Genomic DNA, 15,725 nt, shown 5'->3' with positions numbered 1-15,725 from the left:
CGAGGTCGACTTCGGGGGCGCTTCAGTAATGGCCAGCCGTTTGCCCGCGTCGAACGCGTAATCGTACTTCCTCGAGCGTTAAAAGGCCCTGAAGAAACTGTATCGCCGCCAGCCATCCTCCGACATCAACCTTCACACTCTCATTCTAGTTATCGCTGATACCAGACATCTTTTTGCCACGACAAACCGCTCGACATGTCACGGGTGAGTTGTGGCGAAGAAAATAATCGCGATTGTAATTTCATTTCACTATATGTATATGCCACTTGTCCACGCAGATCTTTATACGTTGTTTTGTTCGCCGACATTTGGTGATTTATTGGCGAATTATCTGATTAGTACAATTATTTGTCGAGTGATAATAGATCTGCAGTTTCCACTGTGATTAATCGAGTACCGATATTTATTTGATTCGCTTGCTTATAATTGATATTTAAAATCAAAGGAGATAGTTGTTTACGAAGTCTTTTAGTTTTTTGTAATTGGTTAGCTAATTTCCTTACGAAATGTACAATATTTAGTTTCTAATTGTCGATAAAACGTATGTACGGTCAAATTTATTACTTTGAAAAAATGAAATTAAACGTTTGTAATTTATATTATCACGGACGGAGAGATAAATCCTTCTTTTCGGCTCGTTAGTATAATATTAAAGTCTTGTCACGTTGCACAAACTAAAATTAATTCTGAAGAGCAGAGTTGATGGCGTTTGCCACGCGATTAATCAACAAATTCTTCGATCGTACGCGATCTCCAGGTGCAATAAACTCGATGCGGAGAAATGAGATAATTAGCACTACTGGTTCACTAGTTTCGTAATAGTTAGGATTGATTGACTCCTTCCATTAACTAAAACCCGGTGTACCGGGCAATACTATGGAGAATCGAGTAAACGAACTCAACACCGCTATTCTTGGGTTTCCATCGTTTCGCGGATAATGATCTCCGACCTATAATTGTCTATCATTAACTACCTAAGATTACTAATCTAGTTAGTACGCAGCAATTACTACGCCGAATGTACTAAAATTTACAAATACTCTAATCTTCTTAATTTGTACGTTTCATTGCAAAAAATGGAATGTTTTTTGTCTAATGGCTTTCGGTTTTCATTAAAACATGAATATACTTATACATGTTTGTTGAGCTTCTTAAGTCTTATTGATTTTAGCATGATGCGGTTAAAAATCTTATTTCCGGTTTGCATACGGATATAAATAAATAATAATTAATGATGGTGGCAATAGGGTGACCAGTGGTCAGTTTCATAGATGTGTGACGCATGATGGGGTGACACGCGTTCAGATGTAGTAGGTAATTTGGCCGAACTTCATGGTTGGGGTTGATTCTGTCACGTGTCATAGAACCCCACTCAAACCGGTTTACCACGTGCTTACTGGCTTATCGGGATCTGTCGCGCGTTTCTTAAAGCCGCACTCCTGCTCCCTTTACAGATAGATTTGCAATTCACAGATAGCCTTTTAGTTTGCGTCAATTATTTTGCGTGAATATCAGTATAAATAAGTAGAAAAACAACACACACAAAATTGCATAAGGTCATGATATAGATGCACAATAAAATGTATCGCGTGTTATAAATCTATCTTCCATCAATCAAATATAGTACGCGAAAAGTACACATTCTCCACGCATTTAACTGCATGTATGTATGTCGCCTTTAAAACTGGTCGATAAGTTGCTTAAAGTAATCATTATACACGCTTTCTTTGTCATAAAGTGTTTCTACTTTTAAAATTAAAATTATTAAAATGAACGCGAAAGCAAATTATCAAATAAAACTTGTTACATATCGCGTATAGATATTTGTATTAATAACTTACCGCCATTCTTAACTCGACAATTTTATGCGTTTTCGTGTTTCTCCACTACTACTCTATTTCAAATGCGAGCAAGAAATAAGACAAGTAAAAAAAGTAGCCAAAGGAGAAAAAAAAGTCGAAAGAAGATATCTAATTAATTTGCACACTATTAATCACGTATAGTGAAGTCATATTTTTTGTTTAAGTCTCGCAATCGCTTCTCCATATTGCGTGAATCGTATCACTTAACACGTGAACCGGACGAACGATGAACATTGACCGTGGTAATTTCCCCGGGCTCCGTAAGACGTTCGCTTCGTCACGTCTCACTGTCCTTATTAGTTAACGAGTTCTCGATACAGCAGTTATTAATTTTACGCGACGTCGTATTATAAATATAACGTGCTTGTTTCTTCAATGATCTGTAACGAAGCCGTGATAGGCCAATAAAAGAAAGCGCTATCTTCGATCTTTGGAATGATGAAACCGTCCAAACAATAAAATCTTCATTGGAGATATTCAGGCGCCTTTGATAGCCGACTCCAAATATGAATTTGCGTATGAAATCTAATATCTAACTGTACATTGGCCGTTGCTAAGATTTAATATTATTTTTATTTCTCTTTTTAAACTGTAGCCGTAGATCACCGTTTTTTTATCTTAGCGTTTGCATTTATAACGTAACCATGTTGGCTTTTACATGATTTTGTTAAATTCCACTCTTCCATGGATACAGCGATTAAGTAATATATAATTGCATTACTCTTGGATAATCATCAAGGCATCATCTACGCACGTGATACGTAAGTGTAATTGGATAATCAGAACTATTAAGGTCATACAAGTTCTAGATTGCGGTTATATGGAATCATTTAATTAAGTTATCAATTGGTTCGTTTATTTATTTTTACATATTTATAGCGTTTCCATAATAAGACTTTGCATCAAGCAAAATGTGTTGGCAAATTTCTATCAAGACGTCTAGATTAAACCCCGGGTATTGGATTACCAAAATTATAATCAACTAACTCACTGTTTTGATTCTAGCTAATCAAGTCAATTAAAAAAAGTTTCGCGCTCCATCTACCTATGAAGTTTCGACAGCATCGGTGTAATGAGCTATAAATGGATTTGGTATTCAAAGAATGTAATCGAAGTTAATTTTCGCATGGTCAAGGGCGAACGTAGGCGTCCCTTTGTGAAACTATGTGACCGTGAATTCTCGTGTAATGAGCCCGGATTCTCTCACGCTATGCCCATTCGATGCACTTATCGGTAACGATATGCTTTGATATCATTCGAAGAAATTTTTAGCTGCGCTAATACTCCGTAATATTTTTTACATGTAGTTAGTGATTTTTTGATAATATATATCTAATCATATTTTAATCGATCAAATTTATTTTTTAAAGTATGATTAAGTGTCAAAATTACTCACGTATAGTATTAGCCACGAATTCAAGATGCATATTCCCCTTCTTTCTTCTTCGAAGTTGCATCATAAACGAAAATACAGTTGCCGATCAATGTTTCTTGTGAAAACCACACAACCAGTTAATAACTCATTGTTTGACAGAGAAGAAAAGACAACGGGGTAGAAATTTCTGGAAAAGAATGAATCGAATGGTTCGAAGCGTGTACCAGCAATCAGGCGATAAAGTTGAAAAAAGCTTTCCTATCTCTTCAATTACCTTCCCGACTGAAATGCCTTTCCGACAATTCACTTTTTCTTTCGCTGTTTGACATTCGCCATTATCTCATTATGGATGCCAAGTACGAGTGAAAACAATGTTGAAGATAATTCAAAATCGTAGAAACTTCTCGACTTCGTTTAGTATATGCAACATCGAAAGAAAAAGTCGATGAAGAGGGAAGAGAGAAAGACGAAGAAGGAAAGCGGTAGAACTATCCCATCATAGAAGAGCAGCGGAAGGCTATGCACATAATATCTGAGCGTGGTTATCACCGGCGGGATAATGTGAGAAAAAGGAGAAATACGATGGAAGAGGTGAAATCTCGATGACCCACGGAACCGCCGTCTGTAAAAACTTGTTCAGATATGCAAATGTGCAGTTTAATCCGGTTTACTCGCTTCCTTCGTCTCTTTGACACGGTTCAAACTCCACGATCACATACAGATTACTGATTTGACAATTTATCGCGATCGCATGAATTTATGCGCCACCGCGTAATTCCTTTGGAGGATTATTTTAACAACAATGATACAATTTCATTGTATAGACAGGTACAAATGTGTGGAATGGTGATAAGGGCTATACCTCTGACTCGTATCTGCTTAGCACCGAAGCTAAACTATTCTTCATTATCATTTATTGTTATCATTTTTCTAAGCAGCCCTTCTTCGATAAAACTTTTAATAGATTCTAGATACGCAATAAGAATTAAAGTAATTAAATCGTAAGAACTTTTTAAATCCAATTGGACGATCTCTTTCTATGAATCAAATTATTTGATTATATCATTTATAAACGCTATTACTGTTATTTCGCTTGTTGTACTTTGTTCTACCATTAGCCTATTTATGTATTTTTCTGTTTTCTTGTAATTTATACTTTAATTGTATACTGTAATTGTTATCTTTGCTATTGACTAGTTTGTATTATTATAAATTCATTATTCTTTTCTTACTTTTATATGATCATCATTATTATTACTATTTTGTTCTTGTACTTTATTCTGCTATTAGTTATTTTCGTGTATTTCTCCTGCTTTTTATTAATCTCATTATAACGACTGTATCAGTGGACTCTTCACGTTAATCTTAAATAAATAAATAAAATTAAACTAAATTAAATAAACCACTATGTAGACATATTTAAGTTTGATAACTGAAAACTTCGGTACCGCGGCGAATCAACAGAAAAACTAGAATTTATTTAAAATAAGTCGGTTAAATAAACTTCGGTAAATCTCGTCGCCCTATGTTTCCTGATATCGTGCAATTACCACGAGTAATTGTCCCGAGTTTCAAACTGGATACCGCTTCGAGTCAGGACACGTGATCAAACGAGAGTTGTAAATTATCGGGTTTCAAAAACTTTTAAGCTCATTGTTCACCGCGCGAACACGAGCTAATTGTTATTACTATTGACGCGGAACATCGAATGTACCGACGTGGTTTATCTTGTCGTGATTATTAGTACAGCTGCGAGATTCTCAGGAGGGGTTGCTCAAACCATGGCTTCCCATGCTGCATTCAACTCGTACGTTGAACTTCTCCGGCTGATTTGCGCACAAAATTGATCATGCTAAATCACCGCTGGTTTCTTGTCTTTTGCCTAATTATTAGATGCTATTTTTGGAAAATGAACAGTAGCTCGTTTAATTGTATGTTGCGTCAAACCAAAACGCACTAAGTTGCAAAAGTATTTTGCCAGTTACGATAAAAAATACTGGTTTAACTCAAAGTGATTCTTCTATCCTTGAAGATATGTTTTAGCTTTCGATCAATTTCGATCAATCGCCGAATTTCTGCTTTTATATCTTGATCGGCCAAAATGCTCCATCGATAGAAAGTCGTGTATACGAAGTCGTAGAAAAGTTGGAATAGCGTATTCGGAGGGTGATATCCTCACGAGGAGCCAGTTTGGCCATATACATATCGATTGGTGCCATTCGGTGCCTGGCAGAGGGTCGTGCTTCTTCTACTTCCATTCTCGCAGATACCGGATACGACAAAGCTCTAACAAAAGAACAAAATCGAGAAGTATGACTATGAGCGATTTCTCTACCGATTCGTGGAGCAATTAAGAGGCTCGCAATTCTTTGGAATTTTTAAACCTTTCCCAGATTATAATTCCTGTCTTTCGTGCAAATTGAACCAATTTTAATGGAATCATAAAAAAGGAGGAAGAAAATTCCATAGTAAATATGTTTGTCCTCATTTCGATAACAATATTTTTTAAATAGCCTTGTTTATTGCTTCTATAAGAAGATTAAACTGATCTAGTATAACAGTAATTACATTGACATAGGTACTATATAATCAGATATTATAAAGATCATCTTCTTATCGTTTATTCTTTTATTTTTCCTTCCTTTCTTGCTATCGTATTAACGTAAGCAATAATATTTTGAAAGAATATTATATCGAAGATAATGCATAAAAATTACTTTGCTTTACTTTATTAATATGCACTAATGCGTTGTGCAGTATGATGAATATATAAGTTTTGCAAACATTTATCGTGGAAAATTAGGAATAGGAACTAAGAGTAAGTCTAGGAGTAGAATTAGGAATTAATAAGGGGATTAATGATGAGATTATTGCAAATGTAAAAATATTGTTCTAGCCATTGTCTAAAGGAATTTCACAATTATCAACGAGGGGACAGATGGAGAGGCGGCGACCACCGTTTCTCAGAGGCCCTAATAAAACGAAAGAGGTATAAGTTTGGTTATCTTATTAAATTATTTCTGCTATTATTTAATATGCGCTAGCGCAACGAAAATGAAACATAGTTAACTGGAGAAATCTCTGGATTTAAAAATAAATATATTACGACAAAACATATTTATGTAGCTTTTATTTCTTAAACGAATATTGAAGAAGTATTCTATAGTTGATAATTAAATACAAAGGACATTAGATTTGTTTCAAAAGTTTTCTATTGACTACTTAACATTTATTCATTCTTGTTAACTATTTTATATCTAATTTAATTATATAGCAATTTTTAATTTTATTATACGTGGTAATCGTGCTATAAGCATAAGCAATTTAAATAAGTGAAGAGACAAACATTGCATACACCCAGTATTCTATAATTCTATACCTAGGTCCTTTTACAAATGTATGTACATACTTCACTTACTAAGCAACAGTAAACAGTAAACAGTAAACAGAAACCTAACCCTAACTAAATGATGATGAATGCATTTTATAGTTTACTAAAAATTCATGCAACATTTTAATGATAAAAATAGGAAAACAAAACTGAATATATAATATGTATGGTAAAAATAAATAGCATTTACATTAATAAATAAAAAATAGTTCTCAAATATTGTACATAGTATCTGTAATTATATAAGAATGAGACAACAAATTTATGATGTAATTATAATTTGTAAATCAAATAATATAACACGAGAATTTTTAAGAATTTATTAAGGTATTGATGTAAGAAAAGTTTTATTAAATTTTTGTTCCCTAAGCTATCAAGTATAAGATATTATGTCCATTTATAAAGGATCAATATTTTCATAGGTAGAAAAAAGCACAGGTGGTAAAATGGATTCTGCAGGTAGCACAATAAGTGGTGCTGGAGATCGTTTAAGTGAAGAAGATCTTTCACCAGATGCATTAGTTAGACAGAATTATGAATTACGACATCGTCTTGAAGAAGAAGCAGCCCATTATAAAAGACGTCTGGATACATACAGACAAGCACAACAACATCAGGCTGCTCTTGTTTCCCGCTTACAAGCCAAAGTAGGTCTTTTTGAATTTACAATGAATTTTGCAACATATATTAATATTTCATATTTTTAGGTGTTGCAATACAAACAAAAATGTTCTGAATTGGAAAGTCAAATGGCAGAATCTGCTGTATATGATTCTAATAAGGCTGCGAGTTCTACATCTCCAACAACTTCTGTTTTAGATGCAGCTTATCAAACGTTAAGGGAAATACGTGAGGAACAGGTTCATGATTTAGACACTGCTTTAAAAAAACTGGCAGAAGAACGTAAAAGGTATCATCCTCTTTCTTTACAGATAGAATAAACTTATCAAAGTAAATATTAAAATACTAGTCCCTTGCTTAGATGTGAAAAACTGTTGCAATTAAATACAACTTTGAAAGATCAGTTAGAAGAATCTCATCAAACAAATGAAGCACTCACAAATGATTTACAGAAATTAAGTAATGATTGGGATATTTTAAGAGAAGAATTGGCTATCAAGGAAGAGGAATGGAGAGAAGAAGAACAAGCTTTTAATGAATATTATACTTCGGAACATAATAGATTATTAAATCTTTGGCGTGATGTTGTTTCTGTAAAACGATTATTTGCAGAGATAAAGTCTAGTACGGAAAGAGACTTATTAAAAATGAAGAATAGCGTTATTTCTACGTTTAACGATGTCTCGTCGGCTTGTAATAATACAGGATTCGCTATAAGAATGCAAGCAGCTATGCAACCAATGGTACATATATGTGAATAAGTTTTAATATGTGTTTTAATTTCATCATATTTTAGATATCTCAGCAAGTTCAACAAGCACAGGAACAGGTAACAACTGACTTAAAAACAGAATTAACAACACTTAAACAACAATATGACGTAGCTCAGAATGAAATTCATATAAAAGAGGAAAAAATCAATCAACTTATTCGTGATGTTCATAGTTTGGTAATTATCGAAATTAAAACAATATAGTTGTTACATAAAATAGTTATAATAATTATATTTTATTTTTAGGAAGAAAGATGTGGTGAGGCCGAAGCAGAAGTACATCGTAATTCACGCTTACAAGATGATATAGAAATTTTACAATCTGCATTGAGAGATATAGCACATGCTGTAATCCAAGATGCAGAAACTCGTGAAATTGAATCTACCCAGGCACCTCCTCATCTTCATTTGTCACCTACTGGACCAATCCCCCAAAAATCACCAAAAAGAGGTACAAGAAGCAACACCATTCCAGCCTTTGCTGAAAGTACTATCAGTGCTGTACAAGCAGCTCTACATAAATATCAGTTGACTATACACGAGCTTCAGGTGTGAAGATTTTATATTCTATGTTTTAGTAAATTGTAAAAATGCAGAATTCACAGCTTATAAAATACTCTCTTATTTATATAACAATATATTTCAATAATCTATTACATTAGGTAAAATTGCAAACCAATAAAGAACAGTTACAATCTTCTCGAAAACAATTCGAAAACGCAGAAGAGAATGTTAAAACCTTAGAGAAGAGAGCAGAGGAATTAATTATTGAATTGGATACAATTCGGTCACACTGCTCACAACTTAATCAAGAAAAAGACATGTTACAAAAAGGGCTTGATACTGTAAGGATAGAAAAAAATGCACTTGACAAAAGCAGAGTAGAAATTAACAGCATGGTATGGTATATTTTTTTCTATAAATACATACGTTTTATTGTTCACGTTAACGCAAAACATTTATTTTTAGATGGAAAATTTAAATAGCGATTGCGAAAAATTACAGAAAGCTAATAACAAATTACAAAAGCTTTGTGATAACTTGGAAGATGAAAAATTGTATCTTCAAAGTGAGCTCAGTAGACTATCTAAAGATGTAGAATTAAGGTATGTTAAATAAGCATTCTTTTGTCTTTATTTGCTACCAACTGATTTATTTAAAAATTAAATTGCTAGAGAACTAAATCTACGTTCAGAAGAAGACAGATGCAGTAAAATGAGAGAAGAACTGCTAACTTTACGGGAAGAATTGAGTAAAGCATATCTGGCAAAAGATATGTTAGAACAACAAAAATTAGAAACAGATGGATTAATTTCACAAATTGAAAAAAGCAAAGGTAATGTTTTATAAACAATGCTTTTGTTTCATAATATATTTATTTAATACAGATTTATCTGTATCTATTTTCATTTAGGTGATTTGGAACTAGAATTGGAACGTGTACTATTAGAAAAATCAGACTTACAAGAAGTTTTAATGAAATTAGAAACAGTCTGCAGCAATAATGAACAAGAGAAACAACAATTACAAGAAGAATTAAAAAAGGTAATATTTTACAAAATATTGTCAATGTTTATTATTAAGAATTATATATTAAATTTAGATAATAGAAGAAAAAAACAAATTAGCAAATCAATGCACTGATCAGCAAAGTGATCTGGGTTCCTTAAGAAAAGAATTACTTCAAGCAGAACAAACCAGACTCGATTTGGAGTCAGAGAAAGCAACTTTGAATGAAAAAGTAAAATTTTTGGAGATCGAGAAGGAGAAGATTGAAATAGAAGTAGCACATGTTACCCGTGAGCGTGGAGATTTAAGTAATCAGTTGTCAGTTTTGGCACGAAAGAAAGAAACATTAAATGAGGAATTAATGAGAGTCAGACAAAGATTAGAACAAGCAAACGAAATGAATGGAAGAATAAATCGAAATTTAGAAGATCTCGTAAAAGACAATGAAGAGAAACAGGTGAATATTATAAACAATTATTTAAAATTCGTTTACTCCTCCACACTACAATTATTTTTGGTTATATAGGTACTCTTAGAAACCAATGAAAAAGAAGTACAACGACTACAGGAGCAACTTGCATCAATGCGTAGTGAAAAGGAAACGTTAGAAGGCGTCTTATTTGATACACAAACTAATTTAGAAAATATGCATGTAAAGAAGACACAATTAGAAAAGGAACAGAAAGAGTTGTTAATAAAACAGGAAAGCTTAAAAGGACAAGTAGAACGATTAATGAAGGAACTCGAGAGTAGTGAGAAACGAACACATGAAATAAAGCAAACTCTAACGCAACAAAGCGGCGACCAAGAAGCTGAATTTCAACAAATTATCTCCAACGTGAAAAAACATAGTGAAGATAATATAAAAAAACTAAATGAAGAAAAAGTATAATATTTATTGACATTTAAATTGCGACTGTCCATATACAAATAAATTAATTGAATTAATTTCCAGGAACAAATAAAAATAAACTTAGAGAAACGACTTCAACAATCCCTGTTGCAACTTACTGGAGAGAAAGATAATGAGATAAATCAATTGCAGCAAAGGATAGATGAAATGCAACAGCACATAGAAAATTTGTGTCAACAACATGAGGAAGTTCTTCTGAGAGCAGAAAATGATAAACAACAAGCTCTTCTTATAGGTAGTAAATATGTATGTAAAGCATAAAAAATAAAGGCTAAAAAATGTTTTGCGTTTACAGCTCATCATGATCAGCAAGCATTAATGGAGAAGTTGGAGACTGTTCTACGTGAAATGGAAGAAGAGAAGAACAATGTAGAACGAATGAAACGGGAAGCAGCTGCGCGTGCCGAACAGGAACGTAATAATACAAATCAATTGCGCGATGAATTGAGTCGTTTTAAAACAAAATTAGACGAGACTAAACTAAAAGCTGATGAAGAAAAGATAAAACTTGAATTAAAAATTGAAGAACTCTGGAAAGAACGAGAATCAGCGCAAAGAGAATCTGAAGAGTTGCAAGTTCAATTACACATGACGGAAGATAAAGTTGATAGTTTGCAAAATCAATTGCACGAAACTATTAGAAAGCTCAAAGATGGTAGATTTTATATTTTCTTCTAAGATTGATATGTTTAATATTCCTATGGTAATGAATATACATTTATAGCCGAAAATCTTAACGAAACATTGCGTAAAGAGTTAGTGGATATTAGGAGGCAATTAGCCGACTGTACGTATGAGAAAGAAAAATATAACAGTAGCAATAAAGAATTACGCGAACATGTGAAACGTATCGAAAGCGAAAAAAGAGAACAAAGTAGAACGTTAGAAGAATCGTATCAAAAAATTTCAGGTATTTATATTATAATGCTAATCATTCTATATTATATCATGTTCATTTATATTTTGTGTATTTGTGTTTTAAAGCATTGGAGGATATGAAATTGAATATAGATGCAGAGAGATCTCGTCTTCAAGCGCAACTTCGTGATATGGAGAAAGAAATATTACAATTACAAAAACAGCTTCATTTTACTCAAGATGAGTTACAGAAATCTCATCAGAATAACACGCAAGCACAAAATGATGAAAAAGAATTGCAAGCACGATTAACTAACGAAACAGAAGAAAGAGAACGTTTGCAGCTGCAATTACATCAAGTCAAGAAACAGGTAAGATATGAAGTACTTTAAAATAGAAAATATTTGTTCTTATCATTATTTTTTGGACAGCTAATGGATGTTGATAATAGCTTGAAAGTAACAAGACAAGAGCTCGGAAGGTTGCGTTCACGTGCAGATGAAGAAAATGAACGGTGGAGAGTTAGAGAACAAGAACTAGTAGTTCGTCTCGAGGATAGTCGATGTCGTGAAAGAAAACTCGAGGACCAAAAGCATAACTTGGAAGTTTGTCTAGCTGATGCTTCCCAACAGATTCAAGAACTCAAAGTAAAATAGCAATAAAAAGTTTGTTCGCAAAAGCGAAATAAAAGATTTAATTCATTGCATTAACTAGGCACGTCTTGGGGGCTCTGAAGGACGAGTTCGAGCACTAGATACCCAATTATCACAACTGGAAATGGCAAAGAAAGATGTTGAACAAAAATTAAGTAGCGTGGCTTCGACATTACGTCGGATTGCAGGTATTCAATTGGATGGAAGTGTTAATATACCCTTCAAATTAATGAGTCCATCAAGAAGGTGGAGCCCAGCAAGAGGTATATATGTATAATATATGTATTTATATTAATACATATATTAGTAGTATATTAAGTAATAATGTCAAGTACAATTGATGTATTTTCTTTCTTATCCAGCTCAAGATCACATTGATTCTACTAGAGATGTCATACTTGATGTTGATCCTGAAACTATTAGAAAAGGTGTACGATCTCTCATGCAACAAGTAGCTCAAATCGAACGTGAAAGGGTAATTAATAAAAGATTACATGTTTATCAGAATAATTTGTAACTTCCAAAACATATTCACTTAAATTTTAGGATGATTATAAAACGGAATTGTGTAACTTGAAAAAACAATTGGTAGAAACTCAAGAGATTCAGAATAGATCAGATATGCAAATAAACACTTTATTAACGAATATAAGAATACTCCAGGACGAAAAGAATTCATTAGAAGTAAAATTTTCTCAAAAACAGAGTGGCTATGAAATGCAGGTACATTTTAGATATATTATTTTGATAGCTTCGTTCTTTTACTTATAAATATGTTTTAGTTAAACGCTTTGCAACTAAAAACAGAAGAATGCGAGCAATTGCGTGAAAAGATAGTCAATCTTGAAATGATGGTTAATAATAATTCTGAAGAAAAAACACAGTCCGAGGTAAGAATATTCAACACTGTTTTGTATAAAATAAATATTTCTAGTTTAATGTTGTATAATGAATGAATGAATGTGCAGGAAAAAGTAGACAAACTGAAACAAACTTTGAGCAAAGTAGAAAATGAAAAACGTAATCTACAAGAGGAACTTAACAGAAGCGAGTCCCGTGCTACAAAATTAGAATTGCAAAGAATGTCATTGGAAGGTGATCTTCAAAGATTGCAAATGATGTTTCAGGAAAAAGATGCAAACATTCATGTATGTTAATTATACAATTCTTAATCTTACATTAAGATACAAGAAATACTATTCCGTATTGATTTTTTAGAAATTACAAGAACGAAATGATACGCAAAACCGAACAATAACGAGTTTAGAAGAACGTTGTACTTCATTGAAATCTACCATAGAACAATTAAATCTTACATTAGAAAAAGCATCCAATGCAGAAAGCGAATTAAAGAATGAAATTAATTCATTGCATCACAATATTATGGAATTAACAACTACCCTACAGGCTTCTAATGAGAAGAATAAACAGGTATCAGTATAATAAAATCATCTACAAGAAATTATTATTATATATAAATATTATTATTTATTATATTTTAGTTACAAAAACAACTCTCAAATACTGAGAATGAACGCAGAATTTTATCTGAACGCATAGAATTTTTGCAACAATCTTTGAACGATTTGAAGCATACAAATCAAACATTAACGGATCAAATTACTTGTCTACAAAATGAATTAGCGAATAATGAAGTACAACGTTGTGCCTTAGAATCTCAATTGAGAATAATTGCTTATCCGCAGGAAGAAAATACAAACAAAGACGAAGAATTGCTACGACAGTTACAAATAGCGCAAAGAGAGAGAAGTGAAATGAGAGGAAAAATGGAAGCTCTTAATGATAAAGTAAGTATTTGTAATAGAAACTAGAATGAAGAGATATTAACTTTATTATGTTTTAGATGAAATTATTGGAAGCTGATAAACGTAATTTGGAGCGGCAATTATCATTATTTAAATCAACTAGCCGTAGCAAAAGCTATGAACGTTCTGAAAAAGCACACATGGAATTACTTGGCACGAGTTTCGATATAGATCATTACGAGCAAGAAAATAGAGAATTAAGATTGAAAGTCCGTAGATTAGAAACACAACTTGCAGAGAAGGAAGCGGAGCTTATAAGAATGAAATCAAGTTACAGTCACACGCACTCAATATTTGATTTTAGTCGAGATAGGACCGGAGAAGTTGAAAGACTTCGAGCAGCTCAATTACAGGCTGAGAAATTATTAGAAGCAAGAGAACAAAGTCACCGTCAACAAGTTTTACGTTTAGAAAATCAGGTATCCGTTTTTGTTTATATTTATATATTTGCAGTGTTTATGAATAGTTATGTACATTACATTTATGAATAAATGTATAAATAACAGATACAACTACTGCGGGAACAACTTAATCAAGAAATAAAACGTCGACAATTATACGTCTTACGAAGTTCAAGAGCTGGCCGAGAAATGCAACAATTAAGGCAGGCCTTAGGCGATTCTTTGAGAACCGTAGCGCAAGATCCATCATTAGACGCAGTGTTATTAGAACATGAAGCTCGGAAATTAGATTCTACTCTGACAAGCACTACCAGTTTACCGCCATCATTAGCTTTACCTCCACCACCGTCTTACGATAGATCTTCCACACCAGCACAGCTGAAATAAGGTGTAATATTGTTTCAGACTGAATCAGATGTTGAAACTGCCAATGTATGTTCAATGGTATTTACAAGACAAGTAGTATGTTTAATAATTCTTCCGTATATGGGAACATAATTTAACATGTCTTATGCTAGTCGTAAATACTTAAACTTCATTATCATAGGTTATTTGAGAACTAGTAATTAATATAACATTTTGATACTTTAGTATTTCGCAAATTTTTACATACATTTTTTATACGAATTTGGAACTGATTATGTACAAACTTATTACACATTTTAAATTCTAACATATATTTACCGCAGTACAATATTCTAGGTGCCTTCAAATTATTCTGATATCATAGACTAATATTATTGGACGTGTTCTTTCCCTTTTCTTTAATCATTCCTATACTATACTATATTTATTATGCATTATAAAATTTTATAAGAATGAAGATTCGCGGCAAGTAATCTATTCCCAATCCGTCCATAGATAACAGCAACTTTAGCTTTTCATTGTAATATTTACATATAAGTTATTTCTTAATTTATTATAATATTATATTGTTATTTTAAGATATATTCGGATTAGTAAGTGTATACTTATGATCCGTATAATGGAAAGCACTTTCAAAGTAAGTTATAATGGCAAGAATAATGCTATCTTTAGTCTCGTCTTGAGACCAAAGAGAATCACCAAACTAAAGCATTGTAGAGACATGCTTCTGATCGTTTGATAGATGAGTTATTGAAGTTTAACACAGCATAGAATGTAGAGAACGGTATATTGTTATAAAAAGAGTACCAAAAATAACATGCATAGTTGGCAAACAATGGATTGTGTCTATTCTTTATTTATAAGAATATAGACAACTAATCCAGCCGAAATACAACCAGTTGATTCAATTGAACTGTTCTCCTTACAGATCAGAGAAAGTTGAAGTATTCGTAAATCATTATTTATCGCATCTTTACAAAAATGTAGAAACGAATTGAATATTTTATTCTTCTAGCATTTACATTTAAATAACAAAGGATAATTAAATTGTAAAGAATATTATAGATCATTCTGTTATTAATTTATAATGCTTAATGATTTTTTTGAAACACATTTTTACAAGTATAAGTTACTATTCTAATCTAATATAATTTTAAACAGGACATTGAAATAAAAAC

At 32.5% G+C, this 15,725-nt stretch overlaps 1 protein-coding gene and 1 long non-coding RNA gene across 4 annotated transcripts; one reads left to right on the top strand and one right to left on the bottom strand.

Moving 5' to 3' along the window:
• Positions 1-22: 22 nt before the first annotated feature.
• LOC100746781 (rootletin) lies at positions 23-14,635 on the top strand. 3 transcript variants are annotated; one of them, XM_012387813.3, is made up of 27 exons: positions 23-204; positions 6,134-6,226; positions 7,051-7,275; positions 7,336-7,538; positions 7,611-7,992; positions 8,046-8,198; positions 8,268-8,570; positions 8,684-8,920; positions 8,991-9,127; positions 9,197-9,357; positions 9,436-9,566; positions 9,625-9,987; positions 10,057-10,416; positions 10,486-10,678; positions 10,739-11,098; positions 11,168-11,353; positions 11,455-11,672; positions 11,733-11,948; positions 12,016-12,217; positions 12,317-12,429; positions 12,501-12,677; positions 12,737-12,844; positions 12,923-13,102; positions 13,173-13,385; positions 13,457-13,762; positions 13,819-14,199; positions 14,287-14,635. In XM_012387813.3, the coding sequence occupies exons 1-27, from the start codon at positions 196-198 to the stop codon at positions 14,566-14,568; spliced, it is 5,892 nt and encodes a 1,963-aa protein (XP_012243236.1). In that variant the 5' UTR covers positions 23-195; the 3' UTR covers positions 14,569-14,635. The 3 variants fall into 3 exon arrangements, with proteins under 3 accessions (XP_012243236.1, XP_012243235.1, XP_003491032.1); XM_012387812.3 differs by having other exon boundaries at positions 196-204; positions 11,428-11,672; positions 14,287-14,568; XM_003490984.4 differs by lacking the exons at positions 23-204; positions 6,134-6,226 and adding an exon at positions 6,508-6,955 and having other exon boundaries at positions 11,428-11,672; positions 14,287-14,568.
• Positions 3,259-3,688, bottom strand: LOC117151859. Its single transcript, XR_004462002.1, has 2 exons — positions 3,512-3,688; positions 3,259-3,424 (listed from the first exon to the last, which is right to left on the bottom strand). It is a non-coding gene; the product is annotated as an uncharacterized LOC117151859 (long non-coding RNA).
• Positions 14,636-15,725: the final 1,090 nt, after the last annotated feature.

The sequence above is a fragment of the Bombus impatiens genome, unplaced genomic scaffold, assembly GCF_000188095.3.
Source record: "Bombus impatiens unplaced genomic scaffold, BIMP_2.2 scf_0487, whole genome shotgun sequence".
Lineage (NCBI taxonomy): Eukaryota > Metazoa > Arthropoda > Insecta > Hymenoptera > Apidae > Bombus > Bombus impatiens.
The sequence above is the reverse complement of the archived record's forward strand: the minus strand, read 5'-3'. Positions and strand labels throughout refer to the sequence as shown.

Excerpts from the sequence above, each read along its gene's own strand:
- LOC100746781 (XM_012387812.3), top strand. Across the intron at positions 11,949-12,015 it reads AACAGATTCAAGAACTCAAA|GCACGTCTTGGGGGCTCTGA; the intron begins GTAAAATAGCAA and ends TGCATTAACTAG. Across the intron at positions 12,430-12,500 it reads CTCAAATCGAACGTGAAAGG|GATGATTATAAAACGGAATT; the intron begins GTAATTAATAAA and ends CTTAAATTTTAG.